Below are 15405 nucleotides of genomic sequence, written 5' to 3' on the forward strand. Positions count from 1 at the left end.
GGAAAGTGCCCCCCCCCCAACAACATCTCCTCCTCTACAAACTCAACTGGTGATGGTTAACTTTGCGTCAAATGTGCGCGCTTTTCATGCAGTTTGCACCACCAAGAAAAGAGCTGACACGTGGACAGTTTGGATGGAAAGCACTTTGTTAAAGCAGCTTTCTGTGGATGCAGGTGTCACTAAAAATACTTCATTTTCTGTTTATTTTTGGAACTTAAAATAAAATGAAATAATAAAATGATGATAACGCTTTTCGTTGTTGGGGAAAAACATTTTCTTTCATAAAAAAATCATTTTTCTTTGCAAAGAATCCTCTATTTTGTAATTCAGTACAAATTATATACAATTATGCAGCCCACAGTTGTTACACTTTTGTATATTACGATTTACAATCAGTGCAATGAAAATAAAATGAAATAATTTCTGTTTTATGTCTCATACGATTTTTTTCTCCTTTAAACTATATGCACATTTTGGCACAGCTGCACCTTCGAATAATTCCCCCCTATTCCCCAATGTTAAGTTTTTATAGGAATAGAGATGAAAAATTATACAAATGATATTAACTGAGCCAGTTTCACAGAAATGGGACTGTTTATTCCGAAAATAAACGCATTCATAAGCCAGAATGATCAATGCGTCTTATTATGAATTATGAAAATCAGCGCCTGTTTGCATTATTCCTTTGTAAAAAAAAAAAAATCCTGCAGAGAGAGAAAGAGCAGAGCAGAGCAGAGCAGAGCAGCGGACCGGTACCCCACCCTCCACTTCCTCCTCCTCCTCCTCCTCCCCGGTACACTCAGTTGATCAAAGCTCCAGTCGGGGGTGATATTTCTCTCTGTATTACCGGAGTCACGGTTTGTCCCCCCGGCTGCCTGCCCGGCCTCACTGGCCCCGGCTGTAATGTCACACAGCCCGGCTTTACCAGCGTGGCCACCCCGGGAAACTACAAGAAGAAATAGCGTTTGTCTCCTTTTTTTCTTTTATATATTAAACACCTTTTTTCCCGTTTCCATCCCATCCAATCACCTGCTCGGTTCAGTCTTTAGTCGTCTCCTTCCTGAAGCCGCGGCCCTCTCCTACATTGTTGTGGTGACATTGTGTCTCTTAACTGAGCCTGGAGGAGAGACGGGAGACAAATAAACGTGTCATGATTAGAATTAATGATTGCATGCATCTTCACAGCCTCATTCATTATCTCAGATTAATTATCTCGCAGTGTACCAGTTCACTTGTCTGCACTTCATAAACCCCAAATCTCCTGGGCTGCTTTACAACACTATGGCCCTGATACAGGGAGATCCCTTTCTTGCCTGTGGAGGCCTGCACTGTCCGGAAAAAAAGACTTTGGATGGAATAAAAGAAATGCGTAAAATATAAAATTTGAATAAAATAAAAGCTATCCAATAAAATACACATTTCTGGTTAATTATAGGTATTTAGATTGCCATTGTTAGCGACTACAATGTATTGACTTTCATTTTCTTTGCACATCAAATCTACCTCCAACTATTCTGAGATTCAGGACAAAAAGAAAACAAAATAAAAAAGAACAAGTTTTGTTTTCTTCAACTTGACGCTGCGCCACAAATTCCAATTTACAACTTCTGCCTGCATCAGAATAAAAAAAAATATGAGTGAGAATATAATCTATTGCTAGTGAGGGATTACAGTGGTAAGGTTAAAACCATTTTTGCATTTAATAGTGTGTTTGCCTGGAGGGGAGTTGAGATATTTTTAAGCCCATAGCCTATATTTTGATTTCCTTCTATTCGTGGATTAATCTGCCTCTGTGAGCTGGCTTTTTTTCTTCTTCTTCTCTCTCTGGCTTATTCTAAATCAGGCAGAGATTATCCCCACTGACAGACTATCAAGGCATCTTCTACACATGGAAATAACAACAACTTTTGTTGTTTACATGCTGCATTTACAAGTTTGTGTGGCGGTGGAGAGGCCTGCGTACTGCACGCTGTCTGGCCTTAGTTTTTTTCATTATTTATTTTTTTTAGATTAGTCTGCAGGTTTTTAGGGCGGGAAAAAAAAGAAAAGTGAGTTTTGTATCCCATAAGAAACGCGATATTTCCATCGCTGATTGCCCCCCTCTCTGTAGATCTATGGACCGCCCAGTTGTCATCGAGCTCAATGACCCCTCTCTGCCTGTCTCTCTGATGGAAACATAACCAGATGCTCAGAATGCGCTCAGACGCGCCGCTCAGAAACAAACAGAAAAACAGAGAAGTTGAAAAAAAAAGAGAAAAGCGAGACTGAAGAAGAGGAAGAAGAGAAAGACGATAAAACAAAAACGAGATGTGCGTTTGGTAGCGTTATCTCTGGCTTCTTTTTTTTCTTTCTTAAAGCCACCAGCACATGTCCTGTTGAAGGGGCGCTCCCCAGACGCCGGGAGGCAGCTGGAAGGGGACGGGCGCGCGTTTTGCATGAGAAGCGGCCCATATGCAAGAGGATGCTGGCAGGCTGTTGGGAGAGAATACATGGGTGATCTTTGGTGCTTTTTTTTCTCCAAATGCGCAGCAATGGAGCCGTGTTAAGACGAACAAACACACACCGTGTTTCTTTTTCAAAATAAAGACGCAAAAATGATTCTCTTACTGTGGATAAATCGGTTAAATCGGTGTGTTTACAGGCCACAAGCGAGCAGTTTGTGTAAACAAATGCTTTAGAGATGAATTAAACTAGTTTCCTGGCGAATGCAAATCCTGATTAGATAGTAGAACGAAACGAATTTGTTCGACAAGCACGTGAAGTTTTTCCCATCCTGACAGACATCCTCTGTTCACTGAGCAAAAAGAATAAAAGAAAAATAGTTAAAGGCCTGCAAATTATCAACACAACATAACGAGTCTTACTGATGGAAAATGACCAATAAGCCAACAGGCTGATGGCTCATAATCGTGGTGTTATTTACTGAAGTTGGATTTGAGCATCAACTTTGGGGCTTTTCTGTCTCTCCAAGCTTCCTCTCCATCACACCAGGTGACAGCTGCTTTAAACCCATCGTTAGAGTAAATTAGCACATGCCATTCTGTTATTTTGCACGACTCTGAGAAAAAGAGAAAAACTATCATATTTCCAGAATATCAACTCAATCAGATCTTGGCACAGACGTTCTGCTGCGTAATCAAACAGTTAGCTGTATATGGATGATGCGTTCAAGTACAAAGCAGGCAGTTAAAATTTCATATTTTAACGGACAGCTGGTTTATTGATAAAAAAAAAAGAGAAGCCTCCAGTTATTCTCAAATACCCAAAACAAACATGCCCGACTTGTGCGTAGTTTTCTGGCGCAAAGTAACTTTACAGGAATGAACCGGGGAGCGCGCCATGCAATCTGCGCCTCCAGCTTCTTTATCCCGAAGACGCCACTGAGATTATCTACCTGCTCAGATTCCTTCTTCATGCCCCCCTCATGCCCAGAAGACAATTTGCTCAGCAGCTGAAAAGTGGCGTCTCTCCCTCCACGCGCTGCTCGCCCTCTCCGCCGCGGCTGCTTCCTCCAAACACATTCACTAACATATGACAGTTTGCAGGGAAATTCTTGACAATTGGTGTCTTGAGTGTGTGGCATAAATAGCAGGCAGAGCCCTCGCTGGGTTATGATGGGGCGGCTTGATGGTTGCTGGCATGGTGCGACGCTGATTGGTCGGACCGCGGCCTGACGTCAGGAGGCTGGGAATAAGGCTGGGTTGGAGCTTTAGGAGCAAGACAGTTTACTGGAGAGCCGGCGCATCCCAGCATACGCACGGTACTGGAGACTGAGGGCATCCCAGCATACACACTGACAACTACCGGAGCCGCCAGCGCATCGCAGCATCCAACCCCCAATCCGCCCCCACCACACCGCCGCCGCGAGCGGAACGTCCAGGATCATCGGACTGAGCGAGAGGGGAAAACACTCTTTTGAGAAAATCTTTTTGGGTGTGTGATTTTGTTTCCCGCCGGGTTCTGAACACTGGATACGCTGCCATGTCAAAGTGCACTGAATTATTTATAGGCGTGCGTGTCTTGTTGTGTGACAGCTCTGCCCTAAAAGCGTTTTATTAGACGCCTCTTCCAGCGCTGACTGGCACACGACGCTCCTCTCACCGATGCGTCACTTCCAAGAGCGCCGGGACAACCACATTGGTCATCTCGCCTGAGCCGATCTGCAGCTTGAAATCTACATTTTTGGTTGTGTGTTTTGCCCCCGGATCCAATAAAAAAGGACTGTTTTTTTTTTTTTTTTTGGCTTTTTCCATCTGAGAGAGAGAGGACGCGGTCGCCATCCTTTCCTGTGTGTGTTTTTTGGACGCTGAGCCTTTTTACGCATGCAGGGAGAAAACTGTGGTGACACCTGATCGACTGGCTTCTCCGCGCACATTGACCCGGGGAGCTCCAAGCGAATCAAGGAGGGGAGCGAGAGCAGATACTCGGTCAATGCTCGGCCTGTGCTGTTGATTTTGTTTGTGTGCGCGCGCGCGCTTCGTTTGTGGGTTTCTTTTTGTAAAGCCCAGCCAAAGCCATGGTCCACTGCGCCGGCTGCGAGAGGCCTATTCTGGACCGCTTTCTGCTTAACGTGCTGGATAGAGCCTGGCACGTCAAGTGCGTGCAGTGCTGCGAGTGCAAATGTAATTTGACAGAGAAATGTTTTTCTCGAGAGGGGAGACTGTACTGCAAAAATGATTTCTTTAGGTAAGCTCGGGGAAAGGTGACAGAGAAACTCATCAGCTGTGTTTTTGTTTTCTGGTTTGTGTGTGTGTGCGTGTGAGTTTGTATCAGGAGCTGGACTGCAGGCAAACAGGGACATGTGCATTTAGAAAATAATATAGCCTAAATACATTTAATAGGAACATAACAGGAGAAACGATTGTGATAGTGCATAAAAAAAAAGGCCAAACATTACATTTTACCCCAAAAAATATTTATGTATTTTTTATTTTTGCAGATTTAGTGCAGAACAAATATTTGTTATCTATATTATTTACATCTTGGAAATAAGTTGCATACTTTTGAAATACTATTGGCTAAACAAGTAATAAAAAGTAAAAACCCAATGCTGCAGACAAATAGTCAAAATAGAATAAAAACAAAATATATTTTAAAACTGCACATCTGTTGACTGCACACAAGTGAGGCATTTATAGTGATTGCAGACTCTGTGTTTTATTTATTTATTCTCTTTAAATAAATGGATAAGCGACCTGTCCGTGCCTGTAGGCGTGAACGAGCACTTGCAGGCGATAAGCTTTGATTAGGAGCGAGTAATTAAAAGCTTGTTAATTTGGATTCTTATGCAAAACAACAACAAAAGAGGGCCAGCAACATTAAACGCGTGTGCACTCGCTCTCAGCGGGGAGAGAGAGGGAGAGAGAGGGGGGCGGTTTGTTAGGAAATCGAGGAAATCACACTTGGGGTGTGTTTTTTTACAGCGTGTGGGCAGCCGGGGGAGCGCACAGGATCAAACCCCGGCCAGAGGAGCCGCGGCCCGGTGTGTTTGCTCAGTCCGACTGAGGCGGACGTGATAAGTGGATTTGAATAGTAAACTAGTTGAAAAGATCAAGTCCGCAGACAATGCAATCACAGACGTGCAGTCAACAAGCAGTGCACACCACTCAATACACATTGTTTAACGGTGAAGTCAAAGGCAGGGCTATCATTTATTATTCCAAAGCAAAGCAAGCAGGCTGCTGTCTTAGAGCTGCCTATTAACTAGACATATATATATATATATATATATATATATACACATGGAAAATGTGGGGATAAAATATTTCATAAATTCAACAAAACTACTCAGTTCAGCAGGTCCATACAAAGTTGTGCATTGGCCTCTGGCGGGAGGGAATCATATATCATCATTTTTAAAATAATGTTGTTGTTTTTTTTTTTTTAAAGAGTTTGCTTTATTCACAACGTTATTTCTATTAGTATAATTTAGAGTGTTATTTTCCCAAAGTGTGCTGACGTATACATTTAATATTTAAAAAAACACAATAAAAACATAACCTTACATTTTAATTTATTATTATTATTATTATTATTATTGTTATTATTATTATTATTATAGAAATAAATATTATTATTATATTGTCAAATGCACAATAACTAGGCTCGAAAGAAGCAGTCGTTGGCAATAAAAATACAACTCTTACGCTCCAACTCTGATTTTAAATATGTATAAACAGGAAAAACACGATAATAAAAATGTATAATAATAATAATAATAATAATAATAATAATAATAATAATATACAACACTTCAGGGTGGATAGAGCATACAGAAAACGTTCATTCTTAATTGTAGAAATAGCACACGGTCCAAAAAGCTCCTGAAATGCGTTTTCAAGTGAAGCTTTTCTCTCTTCTCCATATTATAAGTATCTATAATTTATCTTTAGAGAAATCTTTTCTTTTCATTATTATTCTTTTCATGTAAAATAGTATATTTTAGACCGGGTTATGATTCGACTTTCCCCAAAATGCGCTTTCAGATGGTCAAGTGGGGTTTTAGAAATACGTGTGACTTTATGTTAAGGCCCTATTATAATTCATTTTTTCCTTTAACATTAAATGTGACTTCTTAGTCAACAACAAAATCAAATGGAAATGAATATTCTGTTAAATACGGCTCTTTCTGTCCCCATCATCTCCGCTTTTTCACCAAAGCTGCGTGTTCATTTTATTATTTAAACGCTTCATAATGATTTCTGTAAAACATTTCTTTAATTAACAAAAAACATCTCATTCCCCCCTCTCCTCCTGCAGACGGTTCGGCACGAAGTGTGGCGGCTGCTCGCAGGGCATCTCTCCAAACGACCTGGTCCGGAGGGCCCGGAGCAAAGTGTTTCACCTCAACTGCTTCACATGCATGATGTGCAATAAGCAGCTCTCCACTGGAGAGGAGCTCTACATCATAGACGAGAACAAATTCGTTTGCAAAGACGATTACCTAAACAACACGAGTGTAAAAGACACCAACCTCCTCTCAGGTGCGTACGAGCGTGTGTGTGTGTGTGTGTGTGTGTGTGTATTGTGTGCGTGAGGCGGGATAAATTGTGATGGATGTGATGTGCTCAGCCCCGCAGTGGCTTCATCATTTCCATGACCAGGACTTAGACGCATCCAGAGAAGAAACAAAAAAAGCACAGACTATTGTCTGCTGATCATTTTATTCCAAAATATGTATATATATTTTCAGTTCCAGCCTGTTATTTTCTCTCCGCCATATAACATTATGATATGAATTTTGGCCTGCAATGTAAATGTTTATTCCATAATTCTTCATGTAAGATGTTTATTACGTTTATTTTTAATTTTTTTTAACTTAATATCAAAGTTTCTTTCGAGGAGAAAAAAATCCCCAGCTGCTATTTTTAAAAAAATAAAATGTCAGTGATTATCTATTTCAATATTCATATGCATGTTAAAGGTGCAAAGCATAAAACAGTACTAAGTCAAATTGCTAAACACCGTCTAAAACCTGGATGAACCTCTCAGATAATATCGTTTCTTTTTCTGGTTTGCATCACAAAGTTGAGGTCAAAGTTCAGCCACCTTTAATGACATCACTGCTGACGCACTCCACAGTGATAAATACACTTTTGTTCTTTTTGCACTGCAGCATTTCCCGCGTTTATTCTGATTCCCTCGTGTTATTTTCTTCAGTAACGGCATGCAGCGACCCCAGTTTATCGCCGGACTCTCAAGACCAGCTACAGGACGACGTGGTCCTAAAGGACACGGAGATAGCCGCGCTGTCCGACAAAGAGACGGTGAATAACGAGAACGACGACCAGAACCTCGGCGGGAAGCGGCGCGGCCCGCGGACCACCATCAAGGCCAAACAGCTGGAGACGCTGAAGGCGGCGTTCGCTGCCACCCCAAAACCCACCAGACACATCAGGGAGCAGCTGGCCCAGGAGACCGGCCTCAACATGAGAGTCATCCAGGTAAAGGAGCGCCGACATTTAGCATCCAAACAGCATCCTGGATTATCCCTCTCATCTCACCACAGCCTCATCATGACCTGCCGCGCGTAAAAGCGCATATTTATTAGCAAATCAGGATTTTTTTCTCGAGGTCCGTGTGTCTCTCAACACAGATCACTATTTTAATCATTAGTCTCAGTCATTTATACACTGTAAAAACCGACAAGTTGATTTAGTTTTTAAAAATCTAGGAAACTTGTTGCCTTTAAAAATGTAAGTAAATATAGCTGTTATCTTAATTCATGTATATTTAATACTTTATTGTGAAATTCACTCAAAATTTAGTTGTATTTACTTAATTTTGAGAAGCTGTTGCAACTTTAAAAATGGCAAGTTTAATGAATTCAATCTGTCCAAGTTTTTGCAACTTCAATAAACAAAGTTTACTGTGCTATAGCATGATGTAGCAGGATCAAGGAGAAATTTGAACGTCATTTTCTAGACTGTGTTTGACAAAAAAAACATCTAACTTGTACTTGTGTATATGTATATACATCTGTATTCTGCTGGTTGCAAACTAGTCAATCATATTTGTATTTTCTTAAACATTTTTGGCGAAAATTCTCCTTATGATGATCACATCAAGTCAGAATAACTTGGTTTAAACTCAGCATGATGTAGCAGGATTAGAATGTAGCATAAAAGCACACAAATTCTTTTGATTTGTCATTCTTAAGTTGCATCAGTGTCACAAAAATAAGTAAATACAGCCAAATTTAACAATTAGATTAAAAAATCCACATAAATTAATCTTTATAATTATATTTACTCACATTTTTTCAAGGCAGTCGGTTTATGATATTATTTTAAATAAGACCAGCTTGTCAGATTTGACAGTGCAGGAGTTCCGCTGGATTTTTTCTCTTATTTCACCACAATTTAATTCATTAACTGCCGAATAAAGACGCACAAAAGCGCGTTTTTGTTAGCAAATTGGGGTGTTTCTCAGGGTCCACGTGGCCTTAAATAAAAAGCATAGGCCTAATTATTGGTCTCACCATCCCCACTTATTCATACATAAATCACTAAAATCTTCAGATTGTGTCTGATAGTCTGAGATATTATGGAAATATCATTCAGGGGGCACCCACAGGTTGAGGAGGTGGGCTCGCGCCTTTTCTGTTTTATAGGGTGTTACGCACCCATTAAAAGGTGTGATGTAACAGCTTATATTTTATGGAAAAACGTCCCTGCCAAGCTGCCAGACTGCCATGACCGTGCAGGCCTCATCCCATCAGAGAGGCTCCACCTCCCCCCCTTCAGCACCACCTCCCCCTCTCCTCACCCTCACCTCCCTCGCCCCCTCTTTAAAGGAGGCCTCTTCCCTTCAAACTGCGCGGTCACATTGAATTCATTAAGCCAAAGATTGGCCCGACGCACGAGGTTGATTTGGAAACGGGTAATTTATATGGGTATTTTTGATTCTTGGCGCAGGCGACGGGGCAGAGTCGCCAACTGGCGCCGGGGCTGCTGGGAGCGCTGGGAGCGCTGGGAGCGCTGGGAGTCCTGGCACAGCGCTGCCATCACGTTTTGCGACCACATTTAGCCATGCTGTGAGCCTCTCCAGCCAAGTGGAAAGACAGAAAATCTGTTTCAAGGGTCTTCAGATTGTCTCCTCAGAAATCTGAATTACAGCAGGGCCACATTAAGTTAAACAAAGAGCAAGACAGACAACCCACAAAACACATCGTTGTTGTTGGTATTATTATTATTATTCAATTTTGTAGAAGGGAATGTTTTTTATTTTATTTTATTTTTAGTATTTATTTATTTATTTTTATGTCCAATATTTTTTTTAAAGAGGTCATTTTATGCGATGAACTAAATTGTTAATAATGCAAACTAATATTGCAAATATTATTAACAATTACCCACACGGAATATAACAAACCTACTTATAGAAAACGTAGAAATAATTGGAATTAAAAAAAAAAGTATTTATTTATTTTTAGTTTACTCGTGTTTCCGGGGCTGCGGGGCAGAGCAGGTAAAAAGCTTTAGCACAGCAGATTAATGGCGATAAAGTGAAAGTGGTGAAGTAGGGGTATCTAATATGTATGAGCACGAGGGGGAAAAAGGGAAGCGCGTAATTAAAGGAAGCCGGCCTATAGATTAGGAAATGATAACCTCCAAGAGCCCGGTAATATATTGGTAACAACCCTCCTATTAAGTATTAATTGGAGATTTTAAGCCCCCGCTGCTGCAGTCTTCAGTCGGAGTAAATGGAGGGTTAAAAGATCATTAGGGAGGTTAGATGTGACTCTCGCTCCTGTAACGATAATTGGGCGCAGTGTCTCCGCCGCAGAGCCTTGCGGATTTAACGCACCGGCTCATCACGCACGCCGCAAAACACACACACACACACACACACACACACACACACACACACACACACACACACACACACACACAGCACCGGTTATTTACTCTAATGTGGAACCAGCGCGGCGCAGGTGCCAGGGTAAATATGACACCTAATTACACTTTCTTTTGTATGAGAGGAGAATTTACATAGTCGGGTTTATTTGCAGAAAAAAAACCACAATGGGCAAATGTTTGTTTGTTTGTTTGTTTACATATTTATTTAGACATTTCTGCCGCGTAAAATGCGCACTGAGTCCGCCTCCATCACCTCCATTTCTCCTCCCATCTCACCACACACAATATTGACGTGCAATCAAAATGGCGTCAGGAGCCTAGTGCATGTTTGCAGAGTGACACGAGGTGACCCATATATGTGTGTGTTTGTGTGTGTCTATGTGTGTGTTCAGGTCTGGTTCCAGAACCGACGTTCCAAAGAGAGGCGCATGAAGCAGCTGAGCGCGCTGGGCGCCCGGAGGCACGCGTTTTTCCGGAGCCCGAGGCGGATGAGGACGCTGGTGGACCGGCTGGAGCCCGGAGAGCTCATCCCCAACGGGCCCTTCTCCTACTATGGAGGTATGCGTGCACTTGCAATTTTCATCAAAGAAAAGTAGATATTTTATACGTCCTCCAAAGTGTTTTTTTTTCTCTCTCATGTGAAACATCCTTTTAATATCCATTTTTAATGTTTGTTATGATTCTCCTTTTTATTCTCACTGCTGCGAGTTTCAGTCACATTAAATTATAATTTGTATGTTTCCTTATTTTCCTCTATTTTTTTTTAAATTCCTTGCTCTGTAGCCTGTTTGGGCTATTTAATGTTGAATAAGAATTAAGCATTTTTTTATAAAGACGCCTCAAAGAATGATGGTAGATATCATGTTAGGCCTGTGCACGTTTAGCTTCCTGAGCTGAGTTAAGTTTTAATTTAGTGCACCAAATTAGAATAATGTTTTGCATATGAATAGTTCTATAAAATGCAGTGATTTTCTGCACTGTAAAAATAAACTATTTGTTTTAACCTTTAAAAGTTAGTGTCCGGTCTGCCTTAAAAATTTAAGTTGACTGAATTTGAAAAGACAAGTTGAGGTAATTCATTCATATAAGTAGTAAGAGTAATTCAAATTCATTCAACTTAAAAATTAAAGGTAGCCTGCACACTAACTTTTTAAACTGAAAACAAATAGTTAATTTTTCAGCAGTGATGCTCTTGCTCAATAATGTGACAAGTTTGTAGTTTCAGGAATAAGGCTCATACTTTTCTTAAAACAAATTTGGTTACGATGTTTTATTCAGTTTGTGTAACCTCGTCCATAAGCTTTTAGAAATGAGTGAGTTACTCGACCTTAGTTTACATCTCAGTGATTTGATAGCACACTCTTGCTTCAAAATGCTTTGAAATATCTGATCATTCTCAGAGAATTTCATTTGTGCTCGGGCCTTTGTCCTTTCTGCCGAAGCAGAAAAGTCTAATAATATTCTGCTGAATTGAAAAAAAAAAAAAAGATCGGTCTCAGTAGGTAGAATCGCTGATGAAATGGCCCCCATTTTAATTAATTTTGTGGCCACGTTGTTCTCCCCACCCAATTGCAGTTTTGATTTAAGTGTAACGTGCTCTGTGACTAATGTAGTACGGCGAGGGTCTCTCGCCCTCTCTAATACAAATCAAGCTATGTATATTCAATGAATTCCTCAATGTCTCCGGAATTATTTCTACACACATTGTTCTCCGAGCTGATTTTTTTCTTCTTCTCTTGGATCTGCAGATTATCAAAGCGAGTACTACGGCCCGGGAGGGAACTATGACTTCTTCCCTCAGGGGCCTCCATCGTCGCAGGCCCAGACCCCGGTCGATCTCCCCTTCGTGCCCTCCTCAGGCCCCACGGGCACCCCTCTCGGAGGTATGGACCACCCCCTGCCTGGCCACCACCCCTCCAGCGAGGTGCAGCGTTTCTCCGATATAATGTCCCACCATCCGGGGGACTCTCCCAGCCCGGAGCCCGGCATCCCGGGACCCCTCCACAGCATCTCCTCCGAGGTGTTCGGCCCTAGTCCGCCCTTTACCTCACTGTCACTGAACGGCAGCGGATACAACAACCACCTGTCCCACCCGCCCTCGGAAATGAACGAGGGCACCGTGTGGTAGCTTTTCCAGAGAGCGGACTCTACTGACGAGAGATTCGGTGTTGGAGGGTGGTGAGGTTTGGTGTGTTTGGGGCTCCAGAACAGGGAAATGGATATCGACAGGGTTAGGGCCATTGTTTTTTTTTTTTTGTTTTTTTGGTGTTTTTATATTTATTTATTTATTTTCTCATTTGATCTGTTGACCTTTTTTGTGGGGAAACATTGTCTTCAGTATTGTGTTTGGGTGTTTCACAATTGCTTCGTTTGCCCCCCAACCCCCCCACCCTGCATCCAAAACTGGACAAAAAAGAAGAAAAAAAAAAGAATGGGCGAGACTGCTGAACTGCCACCCATTCGCCCCTCCTTTCTTTGGGCCCCTGGGGCACCCTGTCACCCCTCCTGACTCCTGTCAGTGGCCCGGCGTAGCGACCAAACCTCCTAACACTCACCGCTGGGGTATAAAACAACCCTTTCGAAATCTCCTATAGTATGTCCCGAACATGAAAACATCATTAGCTACTGTCAAAGACTTCAATAGCTTTACAGAGAGAGAATAAAGGGGCAGAGGGTTGATCGTGTGCTGACCTGGCACTGTAGGAAGGCTGAGCGGCGTTCAGACTATGTTCGAGGCACTAGACTTGTCCCTTGTATTTATTCAGAAGCTCCTCAGACCTCTTGGCCTCTCAAGGCTCTGCCATATTGACACTTAACCTTTTTGACACTATGTTTCCGAAGGCCAGAGGAAATGACGTTTTTTTTTCCTCTGTCAGGACTGTTTGTTTGGTTTTTTTTTTTTGTTTTCTTTTCTTTTTTCGTGGTTTCAGAATTTCCACCAAATCTGAAGAAGGCCGCCTTCAAAAGGCAAACAGTAAAAACCCTTTTACGGATTGCAAACCCTTTATTTAAAATGGAAGTGAACTTGAAATGTTGAAATGAAGTCTACCTTCTAAAAATCTTCTACCGGGGTTCTAAATGGGACTTAGAACAGTCAACTGTTTACGTAATCTATTTAATTCAGGAGTCCAGAAGTCTCGAAAAACGATGTTTTAGAACCTCTCGATCCATATAAAAATGTTCCAAGCAACCAACCAAACTTTTGTATTGATTTCATTTATATTGTATGGAGATAAAAACACATTTGCTGGGGTTGTGGTTCACTGTGCTAGTTTGTACAAGATGTTGTTTACAAAAAAAGGTTAAAAAAAACAATAAAAACATAAGTAGACATTTGCCAAATTAAAAAAAAAAATAGCACAAATACTGTTAAAGTGCTTTGCACCATCATCTGCAGAATGTGTTGAGACAAAATGTAAGTGTTAAAAGGAGTAATTGACTTCTTAATTTTTTTAGTCTGCTGACTTCATAAAATTGTTAATATAACATACTTAGACAAGTTTTATTTTTGTGTCTTCGAAGGAGAGAAATCCCAACTATTAAAAATTGATGGTCAAATATGCAGCTAGTAGCTGCTACATCTCTTTGAATATCAATCCCTCATGGTATGTCTTTTATTGTTCCAATAAACCTAAGCTTATGTGACCTCCAGTGCATATTAGACCATTCACTGTATAAATACAACATGTTGACAAAAATGTGTTTCTAATAAAACTAGAAAATATACTTATGAATTTTTTAACATATTTTCTTTGGAGCAGCGATCTTACAGTACGCGTGTACACCACAGTGTGTTATGTATCACACGTTGTCAGTGCAGCCGTACATCACAGGGCTCTCTGTAAGCTACTTATCAGGCCAGTGTCACTCACTTCATAATGAACGCTTTTTGTCTACACGTCTAATTTTCCATTCAGTTGGAGTGTGAAATAATTGGCCTTTGCAGACACGGTGACAGGTAAACAATTCTGATCAGCGTTGTTCAAAAACATGCACTGTAAAATCAGACAAGTTGATCTTACTTAAAAATAATCTTGGAAACTGACTGCCTCGAAAAAGGAAACAAAAATCTAAATGTTAAGTTTAATCAAAATGTAGCTGTATTTACTTAATTTTGTAAAGTTGTTGCAACTTAAAAATGACAAGTGGAATTACCTTGTTCTTTCTAAGTGTTAGCAACTTCAGTAAACCAAGTTAGTCTGACTTAACGTGATCATGACAAAGAGGTTGTTTAAGAAAATGCAAATATGGATGATTAATTTGCAAACAGGAGAATACAGATAGCACAGTCTGAAGTTGCCAACACTTAAAAAGATTGATTTGATTAAAATTGTCATTTTGAAGTTGCAACAACTTCACAAAATTAGGTAAATCTAACTAAAAGTAAACTCAACAATTAGAAAGTAAACGTAGATTGAGACTATACTACACATAATAACTTACATTTTTCAAGGTAATCAGTTTCCTGGATGTTTTTAAGTGAAATCAACTTGTCTGATCGGACAGTGTGGAGTGAAACTGAAACTGCAGTTTGTGGAAAGTGATGAAAAGAAAAAGGAGAAAACAAAAAGAGAGTTAATGTAGAAGCAGAGTTGTAGAAACGCTACATGCTTTGAAGCATGCATTCTGCGATGCTAATCTAAAACTGTCAACAAAGGGGTTTTCTCCCCCCCTGCATGCCGCAGCGTTGCACCACATCCTGATGGCTTGGAGAACAATTCACAGACAAACAGAACAAGCATTTGAACAACAAAAAAACTTTTCTGCTGATTTCACTTTTCTCCCAGCCATGGAGGCATTCAGCGGACTGGCTGCTGTAGCCGACACAAGGGGGAGCGAATTCATGCTGATGCCACTCCCCCCCCCACCCCCCAAAACCTCTCCGGCCTCAGATTCTTGTGTTCAGTTACTCGAGGTCGTCGACTAATCATAAGCAGTTAGCTGTGCAACTGTGAAGGACAATGATGAAATTGCCGTGACCGCCGCTCCCCTGCTTGTTATGCTTTTATTAGCCTGCTCCGACATTATTATTCCCTGCAGCTTA

The 15405-nt window shown here is 41.0% G+C and overlaps 1 protein-coding gene across 1 annotated transcript; it reads left to right on the forward strand.

Annotated features, from left to right (window-relative positions):
• The first annotated feature begins 3732 nt into the window (after positions 1 to 3732).
• On the forward strand, positions 3733 to 14085 carry lhx1a (LIM homeobox 1a). The gene is made up of 5 exons (XM_042487345.2): positions 3733 to 4686; positions 6760 to 6983; positions 7660 to 7943; positions 10754 to 10919; positions 12110 to 14085. The coding sequence occupies exons 1-5, from the start codon at positions 4517 to 4519 to the stop codon at positions 12487 to 12489; spliced, it is 1224 nt and encodes a 407-aa protein (XP_042343279.1). The 5' UTR covers positions 3733 to 4516; the 3' UTR covers positions 12490 to 14085.
• The last annotated feature ends 1320 nt before the right edge of the window (positions 14086 to 15405 follow it).

Source organism: Plectropomus leopardus, chromosome 6 (assembly GCF_026936395.1).
Source record: "Plectropomus leopardus strain MGB_pleo_1.0 chromosome 6, ASM2693639v1, whole genome shotgun sequence".
Taxonomy (NCBI): domain Eukaryota; kingdom Metazoa; phylum Chordata; class Actinopteri; order Perciformes; family Serranidae; genus Plectropomus; species Plectropomus leopardus.